Source organism: Dermochelys coriacea, chromosome 23 (genome assembly GCF_009764565.3).
Source record: "Dermochelys coriacea isolate rDerCor1 chromosome 23, rDerCor1.pri.v4, whole genome shotgun sequence".
Classification (NCBI taxonomy): Eukaryota; Metazoa; Chordata; order Testudines; family Dermochelyidae; genus Dermochelys; species Dermochelys coriacea.
The window spans coordinates 2,361,311-2,385,911 of NC_050090.1; the positions used below are offsets into that span (position 1 = coordinate 2,361,311).

A 24,601-nucleotide genomic window follows, 5' to 3' on the forward strand; every position below is an offset into this window, starting at 1 on the left:
AATACAAATCTAATTTTGCCCAGCCTAATTATATGCCCTGTGTCTGTCTATATCTGTCTCCACACGTGGATTGTGGCCCTCTGTTTGAATATTTGCTCTGTGTGTGTATATACACTAATGCCGTTCCAGTCTGTATATAACTATCCTTGGAGCGTGTGCACTTATGTAACAGTTACATACAGCGTTAGTATTTATAGCCTTTGTTTGCTCACTTCTGCACAATATGGTGCAGAGATAATCTATTGCACCCCATGGGTATGTGAACAGCAGTTGGCTTGTCTAGATTCTACTCCATCTGTGTAATACATTGTGGGTGTGTCTATGCTTGTGTGTAGATGGTTTATAGCACGTGTGTTGCACATTGTGCATGCTTCTATGTGACAGCGTCTTTTATTCCCCAGCATGTGTCCTACGTTGTGTGCGCGGGGATGCTCACCAATGGCCACTGCGGATATTACACACTGGGTGGGTTCGAGAGACAAGGCTGGTGAGTGAATAGCTTTTATTGGACCAACTTATGTGGATGAGAAACACAAGCTCTCTTCGGGTCTGGGAAAGGTCCTCTGAGCATCACAGCAAGCTGGAACAGGTTGGTTAGTGGAAGTAGTTAGCGCTCAAGGTAGAGCGTGGCCCTTTAACACCTCTGCAGTCCTAGGACAACAAGGGGAGGGTAGCTCTGAATACCTTCCCCAGACCCGAGGAAGATTTCTGTGTAAGCTGGAAAGCTTGTCACTCTCTCCAACTGAAGTTGTTTCAAAAAAAGGTATTACCTCCCCCACTTGTCTCTCTAATATCCTGAGACTGACATGGTTACAAATTACACTGCATACAATCGTGCGTATGCGTTATATAACATAGGCTTGTGTATATTTTTGTTTATGTACCACACTGAATGGATCCATGAGCATGAATGACTATTGCATGTGTCAGAGTAGCAGCCGTGTTAGTCTGTATTCACAAAAAGAAAAGGAGGACTTGTGGCACCTTAGAGACTAACAAATTTATTTGAGCATAAGCTTTCATGACCTAAAGCTCACTTCATTGGATGCATTCAGTGGAAAATACAGTGGGGAGATTTATATACACACAGAGAGAGAACATGAAACAATGGGTTTTATCATACACACTGTAAGGAGAGAGATCACTTAAGATGAGCTATTACCAGCAGGAAGGGGGCGGGGAGGAAGAAAACCTTTTGTGGTGATAATCAAGGTGGGGCCATTTCCAGCAGTTGACAAGAACGTCTGAGGAACGGGGGGGGGGGGGGGGGAATAACATGGGGAAATAGTTTTACTTTGTGTAATGACCCATCCACTCCCAGTCTCTATTCAAGCCGAAGTTAATTGTATCCAGTTTGCAAATTAATTCCAATTCAGCAGTCTCTCGTTGGTGTCTGTTTTTGAAGTTTTGTTGTTGTAATATTGCGACTTTTAGGTCTATAATCGAGTGACTGGAGAGATTGAAGTGTTCTCCGACTGGTTTTTGAATATTATAATTCTTGACGTCTGATTTGCATGTGTGTGTGTTTATATTTGAACAGAGGGGTACAGGTGGTGTATGTGTATTGCACAATGTGTGTGTGTGTGTGTGCGTTACACATGGGCTGGGTACACATTTGCATGGCATAGATGCGGTGCGTGCACCACGTTGTGCATGCGTCTGCACGGATCACATGGCGTTTGTGCATGTGCGTGCAATCTGTTGCAGTGGCCTAGCTGCAATGGTGCAAGCGAGGCAGTCGCACCAGGACCCGTGAGGTTATGGGGCCCCAGCCAGCAGAGGCCACTCTATCTATAGGGCAGCAGATTTCAGGGGAAGAGGCAGATTTTGGGACCTCTTCTGCCTCCCTCCATGAGCGGGGCGGCTGAAGCTGGCGGGGCTACCCGGGCTAACGCATCCTTGCCCCAGGGCCTTCTCTAACCTTGTTCCGGCACTGATCAGCGAGGTGTCTGGATTGCATAATGCGTGTGCCTTGCACCCCCCCCCGTGTCCCCCTCTAACCTCACCTCTGTCTCGCAGGCACCCCTTGTTCCCCTTGCTGGCCCTGGTCTTTGAGAAGTGTGAGCTGGCGACCTGCTCCCCCAGGGATACCTCGGGCTCTTACCCCGGTGGGGACGTCTGCTCCTCCGATTCCTTCAACGAGGACATAGCTGTCTTCGCCAAGCAGGTCAGTGTCTGGAGCCAGCGGGGGGCAAGTCTGCGGGGAGTAAAGCAGGAGAAACCTAAGGCCAGAGGAACGCAGGGGAAGCCGTGCCAACGCTGGGGCCCGACTTGCTCTAGCGTTACCCCCTGGGTAAAATCGACTGATCAGTGGCTCAATTCGGGGAACTACTTGGAAGACCCAGCGCTGAATCAGACTCTGCAAATCAGGCCCAGCTGCTATCTTAATCATTGCCAAAAAAACAAAACAAAACAAAACCCCTTGTGTTGATCCTACGTTTATAGACATGTCCTGGACAGGCCGAGAGTGTACACGAGGCTGCATCGTGCTTAAAAATTAGAGAGAGAGAGAGAGAGAGAGAGAGAGCGTGAGCGAGAGAGAGCAACGCTTGCTTGGAAGGACTTTTTAAAAGGAGACGGGGGTGAAATCTGATCGTGCATAGGAGGGGCTGGGCCGCAGCAGGGGTGGGAATATTTTAAAATACATCGACAGGGCAGAGCCTAGAGTGAAATATACGCATGTGGGTATGTCATGGAAGCTCTGGGGAAAGAGAGATTTCTTTCACTCTCTCTCTTTTATGGTTCTGGGGAAATGAGAAAAACAGATTTTTTTTTAATCGTGCTAACCTTTTGCCTCTCTGTGTTTTATTTGTGCTGGATTGCCCATGTCTTTCTCTTTCTAGATTAGGACAGAAAAACCTTTATTTTCTTCCAATCCTGAGCTGGATAATTTGGTAAGAAACATAAAAAAAAAAAATCTATAATTCCGTGTACAATGCAAATAATCATTCCTTTTTGTTTTTTAAATGGCGTTTCTGCTGATCTGGTTGGCTTTGGGTTGTTTTTCTTTCGTTTTCCCCTTGGCGGCTACTCATCTTCATTTAAATGTGGCTCCAGTTCTGCAAAACTATGTCCTGTGAATGATCCGATTCCACTCAGCCTCTATTCAAGCTTGCATTCCTACTCAGCCAGAGCGTGTACCTGAGAAATGGAAGCATGTACTCAAAGCTGAGTTTAAGTGCTTTCCTCAATAAGGACTTGTACCAGAACTTAGCCAGTGCACCCAAAGTTAAGCACGTGTGACGTCTTAGCAGGATCAGAGGCTCACGATGTTACACAGGGGGAATTCATCAGTTTCCCTTATCTAAGAATACAGGCCCAGATTTTTTAAAGGGGCATTGGTGTTGCCATGCTCCGCGTTGCAACAGCCAGGTCATTTTCAAATGGGACATAGGCTGCTAAATCCATCTTGGAAATGCAACCGAGGTGCTGCAGCCTTTCAAAAGCCAGGCCTTATTCACCACCTCAGCTATTTGAAGCGATGCTGAGTAACAGCGGCTCAGTATCTGGCCCACTGGAGTCACACCAATGGAATTGGCCCTTAGAAAGGCTTTTAAGAGCCTCACGAGTAACTGATTTATTAGGCCTTGTTCTCTGTCATTTTGGACGTTTACACTGGAGCCCAATGAGTCTCACTCGCATCACACGGGCATGTGCTGGTCTAAATGCCTGTGCCCCGAGCTGTGGAGAATCAGACTCGTTAAGTTTCACATGAAGGGAGACGTGGAAAGTTAAAGACTCCATCCAAGTGAATATTTGGGTATAATCCGGCCAGCAATGAAATAAACCATGAGTTTGGTTTTGCTTCGGCCCCTTGACGCCGCTCCGGCCCTTTACGGAGAGTGCAGATATGGCCGCCCTCAAACGGATTTCCCTTTGTGTGTCTTGGGTTACAGATGATTCGGTCAATCCATGGGTGCTGCGATTCCATCTTTTGGAATTAGAAAAGGATAAATCGACACGCCCTATCCCTCCCCTCATAAGCGCAGGGTTTGGAGCATCAGTTATTGTTAAAACGGTTTTATTACAAAGCAAAAAGAAATCCTCTAAAAGGAACCCTCGTAGGCCACATCCTCAGCTGATCCAAATAGGCCCAGCTCCATTGGTTTCAAATAGAGCAATGCTGATTTGCACCAGCTAGAGATCGGTCCCCTTGATTTTAAGGGAGTTCTGCCAGTTTACACCAGTGGGGAATTGAGCCCATTGACCTCAATAGAGCCACACTGTTTTACATCAGTGGGGGGGAGGGAGGACTGGCCCCAATCTACACTCGGGCTGTATTTTTTTTTTCCCAATTGAAGCCATTGCAAACATCACAAGTAACATTTAGTTAAATACGGTGCAACTTATTTTTGCCCATTCGCAGCTGCTTTGATGATGGATCTGAGGTTTCATGTGACGACAGCAGAAATGAACCTCCAACCAAATAATCTGAGCAAGGAGAAAGTCCTATGAATGCTAAAACCCGTCTAATTTATGTTTTCAAACGAAGCCGGGCCGCTTGACGTGGTGAAAGCTGGATGGCCCGTCACTAAGCCCCACGTGCAGCTAAGTGGCCAAATAAAACGGTTTTAAAGCCCCGTGGGGATGAATTTTGGCTTTGGGATTATTATCCTGTTTCACTGATGCAATGGCCCTCGAAGGTTTAATTTTTCATACGGCGAGGCAGGGAGAGGGGGGCAGGTTCAGAGTAGAGGCAAGGCATGAGAGAGAGGAGAAAATAAATGAACATGTTTAAAATTATATTATATATATATATATATATATATATATATATATATATATATATATATATAAAAAAATAAATAAAATGTTTTGGCCAAATCTTAAACAAACCATTTTGACTTTTTTCAAATTTTATTTTTCCCCCTGATAAAACTATTCCCCGAATTTGACCCAAATTTGCCATCTTTTTTTTGCCCAGCTCTAAGCAGGGACTGTTTTGTTCTGCATTTGTACAGCTCTTGGTGCAATGGGGTTCTGATGCATGGTGGAGGCGGGGCAGCGGTGCTCCCTCAGGCTCCGGTAACACGCCTAATAGTCATAAAAATGTACAGCACCCACAGCCCGGCCCAATGGGGCCCTGATCCCCGACTGGGGACCCTAGCTAGAACTGAGCAAAATTTTGCAGCTGAAAGTTTGTTCTCCAAAAGAAGCAGACTTAGAACATTTCATGAAGGCAGGGCGATTTCCGAGAGTTGTTTAGGTTGGGAAAAAGAAAATCCATGTTTCGATTTGACATTTTCAGATGCGAGTTTTGAGTGTTTGGGTTGGAACAACATTTCTGTGGGAATTTTCCTTTCCTTTGATTTATTTTTAGTTTTAAAATGTCTAAAATCAAAACAAATTGTTTTGGGTTGGGTTTTTTAAGCTTTTAGATTCGCTAAAAGTTCCAAGAAATTTTGTTTTCAGACCAACACAAAACTATTAAAAAACATTGTTTTTTGAACTGCCAGCAAGGCCCCCCCGCTCCCAAATTGGTTACTGGGAGAGCTGTAGCTGCTAGGCGCTCTGGTACTACAAATAATAATTACTGGTTTACAGTAGACATGCTGCTCTAGTGAATAAAGTGAATCCCACGCATGTGTGTTTGTAGGACTGGGGATTTAAACAGGACAGACCCAATCCAGATCCCCTTGAACTCGGATTTATGCTTTGCAGAATAAGGATAGAATTAAACACCCGCTTGGCAGTAAGCATGGGCTTAAGGGCCTCGCTTATCTTTAAGCGCCTAGGTAGACTTTGACTTCAATATCCCTCAGTGGACTGGATCCTTAGTGGGTGCTAATCAGTACAGTCAGTGGCAGAGTTCTAATAGAAATGTTGATAAAGCCACATGGAATCTCTCCATTTTTTTTTTTTAAAGCAATCAATCTGTCACTGGTGCCCATCACCATAGCCTCTGGGCATTTACCCTCCCTAGGAACAAAGTGGTGCTGTTATCACAGAGGTGGAAATGAGGCACAGAGAAACTGACAGGTTAGATCCTTCAAGGTGTTTAGGCACCTAGATGTTAATGGGAATTAGGCACCTAAATACCTTGGAAGTGATTTTCCACAAGATCACACAAGGAATCTGTAGGAGAGATGGGAACTAAACCCAGGTCACCCGAGACCCAGATGAGGGCCCTAACCGCTGATTCACGGTAGCTGCAGCTAGTTCTGACAATACTTCAGTCTCCAGTAGCCAAAGCCCTGTGTAGCATGTGCCATTGTTAAAGTAATGAAACCAGGGTATTACAGGCCTCTACCGCAGCTCCGTGCTGTTAAAGAAACACGTGGAGGTTTATCTTATTAAAAAACAAAACAAACAAAAACAACCAGGGGCAGACCTTCCACTAGTGTAAATCAACGTAGCTGCTTTAAAATCAAGGACAGTGGATCCAACCACATGGGGCTGGAGTCTGAACAAAATACAGACAATGCTTGGAGTTAGACCAAACGCTTTCCAAGTGACCATCCAGGGGATAAGCAAATGATGCCCCTATGAACGGGCCCATATAGCGGCTGCTTTTGATTTACGGAGAAGCTGGGGGGAAATTTCTTGACCCTCTCACACGCAGAGATCGGGATAAACTTTGCATTTGGGCGGCACGTCTCTTGCAAGTGAAAGACTAGGATGCCTAAGGCCTAGTCTGTGCTCAGATTTTGCCCCGATATAAATTATGCTTCAGAGAGGAGTGGTGTTGTGGGAGGAGACCTTCCCAGGTGGGTGGACGACAACTGAATTCTGCTGGCATCACGTCAGAATTTGCCTGTTCTCTTCTCCAGCAGTTTAAGGACCAGTCTGAATTAGAAATCTTGCCCCGTCAACATCTAATTGCACCAGTTCCAATCACTAACACGCACGCCCTTGAAACGGTTTGAACTCAATTTAACATACTGTGGTAATAATCTGCCACCGCAGGGCTAGAGGGTCAGATTCTGATTTTAGTTAAACTGGAGTCAATCGGGACTCGGAGTCCTGCAAGTCAGTGAAGTTATTCCAAGGGCCGAATTCCGAATCGGCGCAAGGCTCTAGTGGAATTGACACAGGGAGTGAGATCAGAATCGGGCCCTATGGACTTCACACATTGAGATGTTAGTGAGCCAGACCCTCCACCCCTTTCCCTGGTGTAAAGCAGGAGTCAGCTGGGCTAGCTTAGCCCAGCCGGCTGTAGAGAGATCCGTTAACCGTGTTGCGGGAGCTGTGGTTTAAATCGGTAAGCCAGATTCTCCCCAGTCATACCCTGGTGTAAATGGGGAGTAACGCCACTGAAGGAGGAATGAGCAAGATCAGAGTCAGGACCCGCTGACTTGTCAGTCCAGCATTTGTGCGGGTTGAAAAGAAAACGTGGCTGGCAAAAGATCTCCAGCACGTGGCGACCAGCCGTAGCTCCATGGGGGTCCGTGGGCCAGATCCCCGGCTGGCACGGAGACGCGGATCTGGCCCGTTCCCCTCCCCAGGCAGCAGGTCTGGTAAATTCCAGGCATGATGCAATCGCGAAGGGGGAGAGACGGAGGGGGGTCCCAGAGCCCCGGCCAAGCGGCTTGCCAGGTTAATGAGCTCATTAGAGCCACAATTGCCCTCATGATTTTTAACTCGATAATCCCCTTGTTAATGGGGTAATTAACCCTTTGAGCCCCACTGCAGGTGCCTGCTGGCAGCTGATAAAAGGGGGTTGTGGGCAGGGAGGGGGGCGAAGTGCTTCGGCCAAGGGCAGGGAAGAAAGGGGAAGCCGGGAGCTGGGGCTTTTCAGAGCCAAAGTCTGGGAGAGAGGAAGGGCAGGAGGGACCCACAGCACCCGCCACAAATATACCAGGAGAGGTCCTGGACTAGGGCAGACGGGGCTCCGGTCTTCTCACTAGGAGGTGCATTATGGTAACACCTAGATACCCCCCCCCCCCCCGCAACCGAGGTGGGGTTCCCATTGTGCCCAGCTCTGCAGAGACAGACCCCCGCACCCCGATCGAGACGCCCCGTCCCCCATCACACCTGCCCGGCCCTGCCCAACGTCTGTCCGTCTCCACTTCCTGTCTCTTCGACCGGAGGCTCTCCAAGGTGGGGATGGTCTTTTCAGCTCAGTGTTTGTGCAGCCCCTAGCACGCTGGGCTATACCGGACAGGGCCGAGCACCACAAGGTCCTGGGGCTACCGTAATACACCTAATAAACAAAAAAAACCCTCTCCTCCATCAGGATTCTAGCTGATCTCGGAGGAGGAGGGCCCAGGAGCAGAGCAAACACAAGGCGGGGGGGATCTTACCACCCTCCCCCCGTTTGCTGTGGTGGGCTTCTCCCCCTTCCTCTGAAGGATCTGGTGGCACCTGTTGCTGTCAGGCGCCGGAGATGGCCCCTGAGTTCTGATCCCGGCTGGCCGGCCCTCTGTCCCTACAGGACTTGTCAGGATCTTCTCTGCCAGGGCCAACTGGGCTAAAGCATCAAAGAGTCAGGCTCCTGGGTGGTTCCTCTCAGCTCAGGGCTGGGGAGACGGGACGCCGGGCCAGATGGGCAGGCCTGACTCGGTGCTTTCCAGCAGCTCCCAGCCCAACTGGGTTGTGGCCCAGCTGCCTGGGCTCATGCCTCCTAACGTTTCTCCTTTCTGGGGAGCAGGTACACGACCTGTGTGACAATTTCTGCCACCGCTACATCACCTGCCTGAAGGGGAAGATGCCCATCGACCTGGTGATCGACGACCGGGACGGGGGCTCCAAATCCGACCTGGAGGACTTCACGGGGTCCTGCGCCAGCCTCTCTGACCAGGTGGGAGTCCGGACGCCTGCTTTAGACACGAGATGTGGGGGGGGGGGGTCCTTCGTTGTGCTGTGCGGATACACTGTGAAAGACGGGCCTTGCTCCAAAGAGCTCCCAGGCTCCAGAAACAAGGGGTGGGAGGAGAAACCGAGGCACAGAGCAGGGAAGTTGCCCACAGTGTCACCACAGAGCTGGGAACATAACCCTGGTGTCCTGCTTCCCAGACCAGCCCTGTATGCTCTAGGCCATGCTGCTAACACGAGACATGCGACCCCAGAACCTGGCTCCGAGGTTTTGCAAGCGGCTCCCCGGCCCACCCCAAGCGGTGGGGATGTTTCTCTGGCGGGCGGCAGCGGGCCCAGCTGGCCTCTCGGGGCTCTGCGAGCACTGGATGGGGACTGCAGATGCTCAGCATGGCTCTGGCCTATCCACGCCCCGGCCAAGCACTTGGAGATGCAGCTGCGTCCTGGTGCATGTGCATCCCAAAACAGAGGATGCGATTGTATCTCCCGGCACTCTGGAGGTGCGTCCAGCCATCCAGTGGGATACAGGGCCTTTTCCCCCCTCTAGGAGGCTCTGATCCAGGTTAGGAGGGGACTGGCTGGCTCAAATGGAAAGGAAACAGGGTCTTTCCTCTCCGGCGCTAACGCAGGCCTGTGCACAGACACACAATAACGGACATGCCATGCCACTCATGCACCCACAGATGTATGCAGCAGTTATAGACCCGGACCGACACACGCCCCTCAGCTACGAATGTGCAGTCGTCCACTGTGTACCCCCAGACAGACACAGGGACCTCTCCAGGCGAACACTTTACATGTCAGCATGTGTGTTAACAGCCAGGGCCTATGTACCCTCGCCCCTCCACATGCATACAACGCACATGGAGGATTGCAGACAGCTAGGGCCTCCCCCCCCACTCCCTCACACACACACACACACACACACACACACACAAATGCACACCACTCAGCCCCACAGAGCTGCCCCTCCCTGCATGTATGTGACACACCCTCTGGGATTCAGAGCGCTGGATGCACATGTGGGCTGCTCCCTGTGCCGAGACACGGTGGGACCCTTGTGCTCCCACAGGCGGACTTTTCCCTTGTGCCGAGGAGCAGACTAGCCACCCGTTTCCCCAGCCCTGTTTTCCTACTCCATGGGACCCCAAGGTGCAGAAAGTCCCCAGGATCTGGATGCATTCAGCACCTGTTTTAGCAGGGGGAGGGCAGGGGGGCTCCATCTCCAGCTCTCGCCGTTTGCAAAAATCCCGAGGCTGGTGTGAGAACTGGGAAAGATCAGCTGGGAACAAGAGACCCCTTGGTCCTTCCCGGTAAGAAACCCGTCCATTGGCAAAGAAAGGGACCATGCATGGGCAAAGAAGGGGGCAGGTCCCCTGCTGTGCCAGACCCTCTCAGCACCCCCTTTGGCAGCATGAAGGGGCCTGGGAGGGGGTGGGGGCAGCCTCCAGTGCAGGGGGCAGAGCGCACTGCGCTGTGGCTGTTTTCTGCTCCCTGGGACCCAGGGGGGCAGAGCGGACGTTGGGGCAGCCCCGAGGCAGTGCAGCCCAGTGGACGGAACACTGAGCTAGTGCTCAAGAGACCTGGGTTTGATTCCTCGCTCTGGCCTGCTGGGTGACCCGTGGCAAGTTTCTTCGCAGCCTCGTGCCTCAGTTTACCCCCATCTTTGAGATCTAGGGATAAAAAGCACACCACAGGAGCTAACGGGTATTCGTTGGGCATTCAGCTGATGCCATCTGCTCAGACTGGAACAGCAGGGGGTGAGGGGCAGCAGCAGCGCTCGGGGTCAGGATTGAGGGGCAGTGGTAGAGCGGGTGGGGGGAGCCCAGGGCTGGGGGGCTGCAGGTTGGGATTGAGCAGCAGCAGGCTTGCGTGTGAGAATCTAGACCAGCATCTGTTATCACCAACCTGGTCCTGACCAGCCCCTTTGCGTTCCCGGGGCCCGGCTCACCCCCAAAGCAACCACCCGCTCAAAATCTCCTCCCACTCTCACGCAGCTTCCTGCCGCCTTGCTCCCCCGGGGACTTGATGTGACAGGGGCCACGGGCAGAAGCTGCAGCTCAGAGCAGGGAAGGGTGCACAGGCTGGATCAGGGCTGGTGGGGTCCCACATCCAAAGGACGCCAGACTCCCCTGCATCTCTCCTGCTTTGGAAACATTCATGACTGAGCCACGCTTTGGAAACGGGCTGGCGTTCGAAACCGCCTGCTGCCCCCCGCCCGCTGCCCCCTGCTCGTCTGCTCCCCACCCGCTAATGCAGCCGGTGCACTTATTTCCCTGTAGCAACTCTGCTGCATTTTTAATATGGCCGCAGGCTACTCGCTGTGGGTGGAGGGAGCTAATCCTCAGCCGGGACTTTGTTGCTATAATTAGATGGAGCCCCCCCACCCTCATGGGGGGTGGATTTGGGGTCAGTTTCAGTGTCAGCATCAAGGCCCTGCATAGATGCCCCCCTCCCCCCCCCCACACACAGTCCATCCCTGATTTCAGACCAGGACTTGGGAGCAGCCGGAGGGGAAGCAGCCGCGCCCCCCCCTCCCCCCAGCATTGACCAATCTGTCCTTGGGGTTCGGATAATGACAGACACCGGCGGGTCCAGCCCATTAGCAGGACCCCACCTAGGGCAGGGGAAACCCCTCATAATATACCCCCCCCATGCCTTCAGAGACAGACACACCCAACAATCTGTGCACACACAGGGACACAGACGCTGCAAACACACCCATGATCTTTGTGTCTCCGTGTGCGCCGTGCAAAGATCATGGGTACACGCTGCCAACATGTTTTCTTCGCACGTACATAGGTACATGCTGCAAACACAGGCATAAGCTTTGTACATGCAGAGGCATGCTGCAAACACGTGTGATTTGGCAGTGGGTGCACCCTGATCTTTGCACATACACACACGCTGCAAACAGAATCGCTGCTGGTAGAGACAACACACACCCACCCTGCAAATGCACACACATTGCAAAACTCCTCTCTTCCTCGGGGAAATATTTGCAGCCTTGTGGATGGCAGAGGAAGGTCTCAGGCTGGAGACGGGAGAATACCCAGCCCTATTCTTTGGCTTGCAAAGCGGCCGTTTAATGCACAGGCCGGGCCGCAAGACCCCCCAGAGCAATGAACCAAGTTGTCGGTGTTTGTGGTGAAGCGAGACCCCAACTCCCCAACGATTCTGAGCAGCAGAGCGGGGAAAGAGTGAGGGCTAGTGGTTAGAGCAGGAGGCTGGGAGCCAGGGTTCGATCCCCAGCTGGGTTCGATCCCCAGGTCTGGGAGGGGAGTGGGGTCTAGTGGTTAGAGCAGGGGGGGCTGTGAGCCAGGACTCCTGGGTTCTCTCTTTGTCTTGGGGAGGAGAGCAGGGTATAGTGGGTAGAGGAGGAGACAGGTCTCCTGGGTTCTATCCCCAGCTCTGTTAGGGGGAGTGTGGAGTCACTCTGAAGTGACACCAATTTAAAGGAGGCCAGCGCTGGTAGGAGCAGCAGGCATTTCACTCCGCGTGACCCCGGTGGTTGGGTTACAGTCAGTGCTGCCGTCTCAGCCTCCTGGGCCTTTAACCAGGGACCTTTGATCCACTTCCCTCCCCTGCTCCCACGGGGGGCGCGGGGGGGGGGCACGTGTCGGGTTCCTCCCTGCAGCCCGTCCCTCCTTAACCCTTCTAACCGCCGGGCTCCCGCCGAGGGGCCTGGGATCAGCTAGCCGGGGTTAACGAGGTGGGGCACATACGGGGAGGGGGTTTGATGGGCCGAGGGCAAAAGGGATGGCGGGGGTGGGGGGTGCAACCTGAGCTGTGTCATTCCTCCTGGGGGCAAAGCCGCTGCCCCTTAAACTCCACCCTGCGGCTCGGGGCCTGGGGGTTCACAGCGATCCTTGGTGTGCAAATCCCACTCTCCCCCCAGCCCCGTTGTTGTGGGTCTGGTCTTGTTAGAGAGTCTTTTAGTGTTGATAACATGGGAGCAACTCGAGACACCAACTCAGATTGGGCCCCACCCCGACTGAGATCTGGGGTTTCTGTCACTGCACAGACCCTCCCTCACCGACATTCAGGGTCCCCATCACACTGGGTGCTGCACAGACTCTCCCCCCCGACCCAGATCCAGGGCCCCCACCGTGCCAGGCGCTGCACAGACCTCACAACCCAGATTGGGGCCCCTCATTGTGCTGGGGGGGCCCAGACTCCTTCAGCCAAGGTCCACGGCCCCTCCACCCCGGCTCAGGGATTCCTGCCATGCCAGTCATGCCCCAGGCAGTGCACGCAAGGCCCTGGGCTGAGATGGGGCATAGCTGGAGTAACCGTGGATTAGCCCCGGCATTACAGAGGGACCAGTGGGATCGCACTGGCGCTGGCTCCGGCTCCACTACCCAGCGCTCACCCTCCCAGCGCTGCCCTCTCTGTGTTTAGAATAACTCCTGGATCCGAGACCATGACGAGACGGGGTCCACGCACTCGGGCACACCGGGGCCCTCCAGCGGGGGCATTGCCTCGCAGAGCGGGGACAACTCCAGCGAGCCAGGTAAGGTGAGACACCCTCCCGCCGGCTCCCTTGCCTGCCCCAGCCCAGCCTATGGGGCAAAGCCCGGACTGGGGACGGGAGAAAAAGCCTCTTTACATCCTGAGAAGTACTTGACAGGTGCCATCCAGCCCTGTGATGCAACCGCCTCTGGGGTGGAGCAGGGCTGCTGTTTTTTCAGCGATCCCTCTCCCAGCCCTGCGATGCATCCACCTCTGGGGTGCAGCAGGCCAGATGATTAACAGCCACAGTGGTGCAGAATAGTTTGGGACAGCAAGCAAAGAAGGATCCCAACTCCCAATGAAACAACAGGGGTGGGAAGTGGTAGAACAGAATCCCTGTAGCTGGAGTTTGATTTGGGGGAGAAATTTGACCCTAGCAAGTGTCACTGATCAGCAGCCCCCCGGTCCCACACAGTCCCAGCAGAGTCGGGCCGAGCCCAAGCCCCAGGAGGGCATCTCCCCAGCAGCAAGTCACAGTCCTGTGCTGGTGCAACCATCTAGACACATGCGTGCTGCACAAGGGCCTGCCCATCAGGAAACAGCCTCACCTGGGTGCCCCCTTGCAGAGGAGCCTCAGTTTCCCAGCTGCTCTTCCCCAGCTCCAGCCAGCCTCTGACGCTGACTAGCCCTGCAATGAGGTCTCGCCCCGTTCCGGGACACCCCAAGTCCAAATCCAAATCAAGTCAGGGAGCTTCCTAGTCTTCCAGGAGATCCACTCAGCTAGAGCTACCTCCCTCCCTGCTAAGGGCTTTTCCTTTGAAACCTTCACTGACAGGTGTCGCTGTTTGGGCTGATTGGCCCTTTGGAAGCCCGTTAACCCCTTCCTGCCTTGCGTGGTGGCTCACGTGGCCCGTTCAACCCTGCAATGCAGCTGCCTCTGGGGTGGAGCAGGGCGGCTGATTACTCCGGGCGCCCTCATACCCGCGAGTAGGAACCTCCAGTACAGTGTTTCCAAGAGCCCAGTCGCCAGGCCAGGCAATGCACCGGCTGTGGGTGCTCACGGTGCTGCCCTCGGCTCGGTGATTACCCCACGAACGAACCCGGGGATTGGAGCAGAGAGGGTGGAGGAAGGGACCACGGCTGCCTTCGGCTCTGGGGTCACCGAGGTCGCCTTCCTCCCTGCTCAGCGCAGCCCCATGGGGAGACTGTGGGGTGGCAGAGAGCCGAACTCAGAGACGGAGGGCAGTGGGAGGGGGATAGACAGGCAGTGGAGGGATGGAAGGAAAGTGGGGGGGGGGCAGTTGGAGGGACTGGAGGAACAGTGCCGGGGGGATGGAAAGGCAGTGGGGGGATGCGTGACCCTGCCTTGTTGCCTGTCTCTGGGGGGGGCCCCTAACGCAACAAGAGCCTGAATTAATCACAGTGTGGCCACATGGCCAACCTTCCCCCCCCCACAACACCCCGCTCCCGCCTCCCAACTACACCGTGCAACCTCACAACATATACATGAGTGCACGGTGCACCCACACGCACACCGTGCAACCTCACAACATACACACAAGTGCACTGTGGACCCCCCTGTGCAACCTCACAACACACACACGCTTGCACGGGGCACCCACACGCACCCCGTGCAACCTCACAACATACACACGTGTACACTGTGCACCCACACACACTCCGTGCAACCTCACAACATACACACGCATGCACCGCACAGCCACGTATGCCCCGTGCAGCCACACAACACACACACAGACGTCCGCTGTGCATCTACATAATGCACGCACACGCACCATGCAGCACTAAACGGGCCTTGTGCATCCACACAACATGTGGGTGTGTGTGCTGTCCATACCATACGCACACTCTGTGCATCCATACAACACGTACAAGTGGGCTGTGAATCATTTATAGAGCCACACAATGCGCACGAGGGTGGGGGGGGGACGACTATGCTACACTGCAGGGAGCGGGATGGCGGGGCTCAGCAGGGGGCGCTCTCCCCAGTCAGTCAGGGCTGGCCCCAGGGCGGCACTAGGGAGCGCTGTGGGGCAGGGAGTGGGGCGGGGGACAACAGGGCTGGCCCCATTGCCCCAGTGCGGCGCTAGGGGGCGCTGCGCCGCAGGGAGGTGCTGACTCTGCTTGTCCTGTGATGGATGGTGCCAGGCCCTGAATTGACCTGGCAGCTCCAAGGGGGTCACCATCACTTCCTGTCCCAAACTGGGGTTCAGAGCTGGTGCATCCCAGAGCCTGCCCTGCTCCCAAGGCCTCTCCCCCTCTTCTCCAACTCCCCTCCCCCACCCCAGCACTTCCCTGCACCCCACTCCCCTCCCCCACCCACTTCCCTGCTCCTAACGCCCCTGCCCCAACCCGGCTCATCCCTGCACCCCACTCCCCTTCCCCCCACATTGTTCCTTCCCCCCCAAAACCACTTACGACCCACTTAACCCCCCTCCCACCTCCCAGAACTCCCCCACACCCCACTCCAGCTCTTTCGTTCCTGCTGTTCCCTTTGTTCTCTGGGGCTTCCCAGCTCTGAAAATCCATCGGCTGCCGGGGGGGGGGGGCGAGGGAGAACCCAGCCCCCACAGCACCTTCTCTGATGCATAATTTACCGGCGCTTCAGGCAAGACTTTTAAGCTGCCTTTTAGCCGGAGGATATGAAAGATCAGCTGCTGGGGGGGGATTTATGTTTCTCCGGGGCGGGGGGGTGGGGAAGCGGGTTGCAAACGGTGCTAACAGGTGCTGATAGAGGACATAGGATCAGGGCCGAGGCCTGGAGGAGGCTGTGGCACTGCAGGGGGAGAGCAGCATGTCAGGGCTGGGGGGAGAAGAGAGCGGGGAACGAAAGCAGCCCTCAGAACCTTGCGAGGGCGGGGGGGGGGCTTGAACCCACAATCTGCTGTGTCTCACACCCTGAGCCAAAGGAGAACCCCCAGCAGTTGAGAGCAGGGTAGGGGGTCTAGGACACACAGGAATTCAATTCCTGTTCCATCCAGGAGGTGGCAGTGGCGCACACACACATATATACACACACACACACAGAGCCACCCAGGTAAAACACCCACCCACCCACGCCGGCCCCTTGTGCTATTAACAGTAACCCAGACCTGGCCAGCGAGCAGACCCGGGTTCCGTTTCATTTCACCTCTGCCACGGGGAAGGTTTGTTTCTCAAAGGGAACCACTGTCAGCCCTTAATGTTGCGGGTTCAAATCCTGCCCCAGGCAGGAGTTCACTGAAAGATGCTCACAGGGCAGGGGGCCTAGGAGACCTACGGGGAGGGGTGCAGTCGTCCGCCCATCATACCCTTCTGTCTGTCCATCCGTTACCCAGCCTCACCCCACCCCACTCCACCCCCGTAGCTTCTAAGGCTCCAGCCTCATGGTGTGCTGGTGCTTAGCTGCCCTACACCTCTGAGGGTCTGGGCCCAGGTGCAAAACACTCCTAAGCTCTCCCCAACCACCACTCTGGAGTCACTCAAGTCCCCATCCCGAGGCTGGGCTGAGAGGAAACCAGAGTCCATCTGATGCAAAATTGCCTCATTCAGGGCCCAGCACTGCAAGGAACCAAGGAAAAGTCCCAAATTCCCAAGGCTGGTGAGGCTCAGCCCATGCTGCAGTGGGGCAGGGATCCAGCATCAGCCACTGGTGGGGAAGTGGGGGGCAGCGGGTTGGAGTAGGGGAGTCTGGGAGCCAGGATTCCTGGGTTCTGGCTCTGGGAGGGGCGTGGGGTCTAGTGGTTAAAGCAAAGGGGGAGGACAACTGTGAGCCAGGACCCCTGGGTTCTGTCCCCAGCTCTGGGAGGAAAGCAGGGCCTGGTGCAAGAGGGGACGGGCACGAGGATTTTGCGCACTGGTGAAGACGCTTGCCCGAGGTGCAGGAGAAGGAGACATGAAGCAAGGGTGGAGAACAGCCAAGAGTCTGCACTTCTCATTCTCTCCCCTAGGGGGCCATGTGCCCCCTGCTGTGGCTCTTTGTCACCCCCTAGTGGCTCAACCACATTTATGAGTCAACGCCGGGGAAGGGGCCGAGAGCTCTTCTTTAGCTCAAGCAGCAAGCGGCAGGTGCCTCGGTAGAACCGGTCCCTGGTTCAAGTCCTGCTCCTGGACACTCAGGGTGCCTTCCTTCCAGGGGACTGCCTGGATAACAGCGTTGCCTCCCCCAGCACTGGGGATGACGACGACCTGGACCGAGACAAAAAACGCAACAAGAAGCGGGGGATCTTCCCCAAAGTAGCCACCAACATCATGCGGGCCTGGCTGTTCCAGCACCTGTCGGTGAGTGACGAGAAGGGGGCCGGGCAAGGCCAGGTGCCAGAGACGTAAGGAGGGAAAGTGAGTGAGAGAAGCCATGGGATTGGACTGGAGTGTAATGGTTAGAGCCTGGGAGCCAGGACTCCTGGGTTCTATCCCCGGCTCTGGGAGGGGAGTGGGATCTAGTGGTTAGAGCAGGGGACGGCTGGGAGCTAGGACTCCTGGGTTCTATCCCCAGCTCTGGGAGGGGAGTGGGGTCTAGTGGTTAGAGCAGGCAGGGCCTGGGAGCCAGGACTCCTTGGTTCTATTCCCAGCTCTGGATGGGGAGCCCAGAGGGGCACTGGCATAAGAGAACCAGGCTTGCAGTGACAGGTTTCAGAGTAGCAGCCGAGTTAGTCTGTATTCGCAAAAAGAAAAGGAGTACTTGTGGCACCTTAGAGACTAACAAATTTATTAGAGCGTAAGCTTTCGTGAGCTACAGCTCACTTCATCCAATGAAGTGAGCTGTAGCTCACGAAAGCTTACGCTCTAATAAATTTGTTAGTCTCTAAGGTGCCACAAGTACTCCTTTTCTTTAGGCTTGCAGTGAGCGTGCAAAGTGCCCCCCAGCACGGGGAAAGGTCCCACCTACACTCACTGGAGCTGTGGGACCCCAGGCCAGTCCCGGCCCCCAGTGCCGGTTACAGCTCAGAGAGCTGGTGAACAGCCCGGCCCCCGAGCGGGCAGGCTGCTGCGTCACCATTTCGCTGCTGTGCCACCGAGCAATTAGGGGAGCTGCGGCACCCGTCTCTCCCTGGTTAGTTAAACAAAGCCGAGTTAATGAGCGCTAACCAATTAGTCACTAATTGAAGGCACCATAAACCTATTAGGGACTGGGAAAGGGTAATCAATTCTGATCAATTACCCCGAACACACTGGCTGGCGCTGCCACCCCAGAGGGCTCTGCTTAGCAGAGGCTTTTCCCAGCCTGGTGGGATAGGGGGTGACCCCTCCCCATGGGCTTGTCCCCCCACCCAGCCCACCATTTCTGAAACTGGAGACTCTTCATGGGGAGCCTTTTGGTGGAGCGGGAAGTTGGCATAAACTGTGCCTTGCACTAACTGGGCTGGTCAAAGTTGAATTTTGGGAAGGGTGTAGAATAGGGAAGGAAGCTGGGAGCCAGGACTCCTGGGTTTTCTCCCTGGCTCTGGGAGGGGAGTGGGTCTAGTGGTTAGAGCAGCAGGGGTCAGGACCCCTGGGTTTATTCTAGGATTTGATAGCCAGCTATTATAGTATAGCAAATAGCCAGGCCTAGAACCCTACTCTCCCGAGTCTCAGTTCATTGCTCCGTCCACTAGCCCGCACTGCCGACAGAATTAGCCCATTCAGCCTGTCATAGCTGGGCTTGGATCCTCCTCCCCAAGTGCCAGAATCTCAGGCCTTGAGCTGAGGGGGCGACACCATCAGCCAACAGCAGTAGAAAGCTCTTACCCTCTGTGGACCAGACATTGAAGGGGGGACATGATGCACGTAACCACCACAAAGAGCAAATGTCAGAGTCGTAAATGTCACCATTGAATGAATGATCCCTGCCTGGGCCAGACCCTGATACCAAATTAACCTGGCCAGAGCCTGGCCCCCAATGGTCCCCGGCCCCAAATGGACCCTACCTCGCCCAAACCGAACCTCAGCTGGCCCAGATCCCTCCTCGTTTGTCATGCCTGGGATTCTAACCTATTTTTTGGAGGCATCAGATTTCCCCTGGGAGCTCTGAATTTGCCTCCTAGCAGCTGCCCAGCTTGCGGTGACCTGGGCAGCCAGGGAAGGCCGCCTATCATCTGTCACCGCGCTGTCAGGGCCGGGGGGGGAAGGGGGGCTCAGCAGAGGTCTCGGGGTGACCCACAGAACGGTGCCGCCTCATCCATCATTGGGGCCTGGCAGGGAAAGCACGAGGCTGTCTGGCCTTTGATCGGCAGGACCTTTGCTGCCCCGCGGGATGGGAGGACGAGGTTTCTGAACCAGGCCATCTGGCTGGAAGCTGAGGAAGGGGGAGGCTAAGGGCGGGAAGGATCCCAGAGCTGGGAATAGAACCCAGGAATCCTGGCTCCCAACCCCCTCCTGCTCTAACCACTCCCCTCCCAGAGCTGGGGAGAGAACCCAGGAGTCCTGGCTCCCAGACCCCTGCTCTAACCCACATCTCTAACTACTAGAGGGAAGTTTTAAACCCGTTCACTATAGATCCGAGGCCCCAGGACTGGCAGCATCCGTGGCAGGGAATATTGGGCATTTTGTGTAGGGAAATGATAATAATTAGTGTTAATTATGTTTTTACTTCATCCTAGGGTCTCAAAACACTTGACAAATATTGACCATCTTTTCTTATTAGGCAGAGAAGTCAGGACTCCTGGGTTCCATTTCCAACTCTGGGAAGTGGGGTCTTCTGGTTGGAACTGGGGAGTGGGAGCCAGGACTCTGGGTTCTATCCCCTGCTCAGGGGATGGTGTAGGAGGAAGGCTCGAAATCAGGACTCCTGGGTTCAATTTCCTGCTGGGGGAGGGGAGGGGAGTGTGGGCTGGGAGCCAGGACTCTTGGGTTCTCTCCTTGTCACTGGCACTAGCTTCACCCAAGCCACTTACCCGCTTTGTGACTCAGTTTCCCCATCTTTATAATGGGATTAAAGTGTCCCTGTCACTAGGCGGCTCGCAGGGCCTGGTGCCCCCCGGCCAAGGGCTTTGAGATCCTCCTCTGGCCGGGGGCGCCGCATGGCCAGGGCTGCCCCCGGGGTCACACTGCTCTCTGCTCTGGCCTGCAGCACCCATACCCCTCGGAGGAGCAGAAGAAGCAGCTGGCACAGGACACGGGGCTCACCATCCTGCAGGTCAATAACTGGTAAGGTTGGCCTGGAAGCTGCCCTGGGGGGGTGGGGTGATCCCACCCGCACCCCCCCTCATTGTCCCTCCATGCCCTTCAGCCCACCCCCACCACCATTCCTCGTGACCCCACCCCACTCCCCTGCATATCCCCTCCCCCTTTGCACCCCTCATGATAACCCCCCCATCCCAGCATCTCCCCCTCGCAACCCCCCCTGCCTCTGGCATCTCCCCCTCCCCCCTTGAACCCCCCCATCCCAGCATCTCCTGCTCCCCCTCACAACCCAACCCACATCCCAGCATCTCCCCGTCCCCCTCCCAACTCCCCAACCCCTGGCATCTCCCCCTCCCCCCTCGCACGCCCATTCCACTGACCCTCCTTGCAACCCACCATGCCCTTGGAATCGCCCACCTTGCAGCCCCCACCCATGCCCTTCACTTCCCCACCCCTCTCATCTCTTCCCCCCATGCCCCTTGCCTCCCCTACCCACCCATGGGCCTCCTGCCTTCCCCTCCCCCACACCCTGGCACCCTCCCCACACCCATGATCAGAGTAAAACCTCCCCCCAGAAGCAGGGGTTGGGGGCCCCTTTCCCCTCGCGCAGACCTCGGGCCCTGTGAGGAACACTGTGGGGCGGGGGGTTCTGGGGAACATGGTGGAGTCAGGGTTAGAATGGGGGGGTGTCTCTAGGACGCCTGGGTTCTATCCCCAGCTCTGGGAGGGGAGTGGGGTCTAGTGATTAGAGCAGGGGAGCTGGGAGCCAGGACTCCTGGGTTCGATCCCTGGCTGTGGGGTGGTGGTTGGAGGGGGGGCAATGGAGTGGGCAGGGGGGGCCTGGTCCCCTGTCAGGCATATTTGGCACTCAATGGGGGGCACATGCCCCCGAGGAGGTTGTTGTGGTCCCTTCCCCAGATAGACACGCTGCAACAACCCCAGGAGACAAAACCTCCGGTGCGGGGGGGGGGTGTTTGACCTCCATCCTCCCCTTGCACCTGAGGTCCCTGGATCTCCGGGCTGTGTCCTTCTCCCCCCAGCCCCAGCCGCTCCGGGACTCACCCTCTGTCTGTCTGTCCCGCCCGGTGCAGGTTTATTAACGCCCGGAGGCGCATCGTGCAGCCGATGATCGACCAGTCCAACCGCACAGGTGAGGCCCAGCTGGCGGGGCTCGGGGGGGGGAAGAGCGGGGGCACGGCAGGCAGGGAGCCCACAAAACCCTCTGCCTCCCAGACCTGGAACCTGGGTCCCTCTGCCTGCAGAGCTCACCCGCTTGTGATGTCCTCCTCCCCTGCAGCATGAGACGAGTTCGCTGGGTCTCCGCCGGTATCCCACCGGGCTGGGGCGTTGCTCGCACAATGGGGCACAAACCAGCCCCCCCTGCAGGGGAGATGGGGGCTGAATGGGTCACGGGGACCGAGCACCCTGCTGCCCGACAGAGGAGGGGGTGGCATGCCCCCCCCAGGCTTGTGTCCTTCCCCCGGAGGAGCGGGACTCGTGCACCCCACTCTGCAGAGCCCACAATGCCCCCCCCACACTTTGAAAGTGCCCCCGCATGCGGCCGATCTCCACCGTGACCTTTCGTCCCTCTCTTGGGCGCAGGTCAGGGGGCGCCCTACAGCCCCGACGCGCAGCCCATCGGTGGGTACGTCATGGACGGGCAGCAGCACATGGCCATCCGCCCCCCAGGTAAGGCTGGAGCAGGGTGGGGCTGGACTAGCTTGCGGGGCACGCCCCCCAACTCACCGGCCTCCTCCATCCAGTCCAGTTTCATTCCTCCCTCCCCTGGCGACAGTGGGGGGAACCGTAGTCCTGCAGCCACAGGGGATGCCAGGGGGTGGGACCGAAAAAACGGGACATATACTTTCCTCTGGAAACATCTACAGCCATAAGAAATATATATTGGGGCCCCCCCTTCCCCGGTTCCTATTCTTCATTGCAAGGACGAATTCCTCTTCGATTCAGTTTGAAAATTTTTTGGGGGGGGGGGGGAGGGTTTTAAATTCCCCCTGCAAATTTTTTTCCGTTTCGATTGGAATCGAAGCCCAAACGGCTGGTTTGTCTCTGGGGGGGGGGAAATCTCCCCCATTCCAGCAATTTCCCCCCCCCCGACCCCCACCCCCCTGAGTGTGTTTTGTATGTCGGAAAAAGCCATGTTTCAACTGGGGTGGAAAGTGGGGGGGGACCCCTTTTCGCTGAGGAAGTCGTCCAGCCAGGCCCTAGTATGACTCGATGTCCCTCGAGATACAGTCACCAGAGGTGGAATGAGGTGGGCCAGTCTCAGATAGGAGCCCACCCCCACTAAACAGCTGATGCTCCTGGCTGCTGTCCCCAGCCAGGTGAACCTGCGTCATGGGGGAGGGCTGGGGGGGAGCTGGCATGGTGCGCACCGTTTTATGGCCCCCCCTTCCATGCTGCATCAAACCCAGGGGGAAGCCTTTAAACCAAGCTGCGGAAAGGTTTGTTCTAGCTCCCCCATCAGATATGGGCTGGAGGTGGGAGTGACGGGGGCGGGAGGCTGTTCGGCTTGGGTTAGCCAGGCCGGCCGGACGTGGGGGTCCTGTCCGACTCCGGGATCTAGGGCTCTGGGGCTGTAGGTAGGGTCTCAGCTCTCCTCCCCCCCTGCCCCGCCAGGTCCGATGGGCAGTATGGGCATCGCCATGGGAATGGAGGGCCAATGGCACTACATGTGAGCTGTCCTGCTGATGCCGATGATGGGGGATGTGAGTATGGGGCTGGGGGGCGGAGGGAAGGTGACGTAGGTCCCTGCAGGAGATGGGTCTGCCCCTGGCTTTTCTTGTTTCACCCCTCGCATCTACTGGGTCCTGGACTGATCCCACCTGGGGTCAGCACTGGGGGGCAGGAGGGTGGGCCAAGTAGAATCGCCCAGCAGTCATGGGGGGGGGGAGCATGAGCCAGGCTGGGTCTGGGGGGGCAATTGTGAGCTAGCCCCATCCCTCCCCCGACCAACCTCCTGCCTTCATCCCCTTTGACCGTCTCCCCTCCCGCATCCCGTTCCGACCTGCCCATCCCCCGACCTGCCTTCCCCACCCCTTTCCCCCTCTCCAGCCCCCCCCCGTATAGCACTAATCTGCCCCACCCCCCCTTTCCTTGTCTCTTCCAGGTTTCCAGGATATGCTGGGCCCTGCCGGGCCATTATCCTACCGGGCCCACGGGCACAGAACTCACGCAGCAGCCAGGGTACAGGCACCCCCTCTCCCCATACCCTCCCCCTCCCCTCTTCCCGCCAGCCCGTGCCATGGCCCCTCCTCCCCCCGCCCCCTCATGCTCCCAGGCAGCAGCCCGCGACGCCCGCCCCCATACCCCAGAGTTGGGGGAGACCGCCCCAGAGCGGGGCGACCATGGACACAGAGACCCATGCTGCCGTCCCCATCCCTCCCTGTCCCCCACGGATCCGTCCCCCTCTCCCGCCATCACCCCAGGAACCACTCGTCCGAGCGGACAGACCGGGCCGCGCTCGGGAGGACATGAAGCCGGGCCGTCGAGCGTCGCAAGGCTCCGAGAGGTGGCCGACGGAGAAGCCAGACTCGGGCACTTAACAGAACGTGAAACTGACCCGTCCGGCTGTCTGCAAAGGAACTGCTCGGTTGCATTTCAGAGAAGGATTCGGGGCTCTTTTGTGTTACTTTGGGGCTGGTTTCTTATTTCCCTCCACGCACGCACGCACACCCCCCCTACTCTCCCAACAGAAAGAAACAACAGCCTCTCTGTTCAGATTTTCACCCATCTCCACTACCGTCACTAAGCTCCGGAGTCTTTCGGGGCAACCGAATCCGTCGGGTTTTTTGGTTTGGTTGGTTTTTTAATTATGAATGAATTAATTATTATTGACGTGCAGAACGGGGAAGTAAATTAACTTGTACATTTTTTTTCCTGGTTTGGGGTTTTTTTTGGAGGTGGGGGGGGGAAGGGTTTTGTTTGATCTGTTTTTTATGATATAAAAAACAAATCCCAAAAAAGCGGTTTTGTGTATGTGTGTGTGTGGCTACGTCGAGCACTTTTCCTCGGTGGATCTCAGATGCATTAGGCCAAATCATTATTATTAATTAGCACGTGTATTCATGAACCCAGGCAAGGCTCCTGGCAACAAACTTAGACCCAGAGCCTCAGGAAAGAAGCTGCGCCATGCAGTCTAGGACCGCAGTCCTGCCGTGATTTGTGCGTGGGTTTAACCGAGGCTGCAATGCTGCATTCAGGGCTGGCATTTTAAGAAGAGCCTCAGAAATGTCCAGCTGGAAGGGCCCTCAAGAGGCATCATATCCAGCCCCCTGCG

General features: G+C 55.9%; 1 protein-coding gene across 1 annotated transcript in view; it reads left to right on the plus strand.

Annotated features, from left to right (window-relative positions):
• Window positions 1–24,195, plus strand: part of MEIS3 (Meis homeobox 3) — a 34,895-nt gene extending 10,700 nt beyond the window's left edge. The window contains 12 exon segments of the mRNA XM_038381592.2: window positions 2,020–2,167; window positions 2,844–2,894; window positions 3,897–3,914; window positions 3,917–3,947; window positions 8,589–8,740; window positions 13,156–13,267; window positions 17,342–17,487; window positions 20,255–20,331; window positions 21,399–21,457; window positions 21,910–21,996; window positions 22,942–23,030; window positions 23,432–24,195. Of these exon segments, the coding sequence (XP_038237520.1) occupies window positions 2,020–2,167; window positions 2,844–2,894; window positions 3,897–3,914; window positions 3,917–3,947; window positions 8,589–8,740; window positions 13,156–13,267; window positions 17,342–17,487; window positions 20,255–20,331; window positions 21,399–21,457; window positions 21,910–21,996; window positions 22,942–23,000 (940 nt within the window). The 3' untranslated portion in view covers window positions 23,001–23,030; window positions 23,432–24,195.
• The last annotated feature ends 406 nt before the right edge of the window (window positions 24,196–24,601 follow it).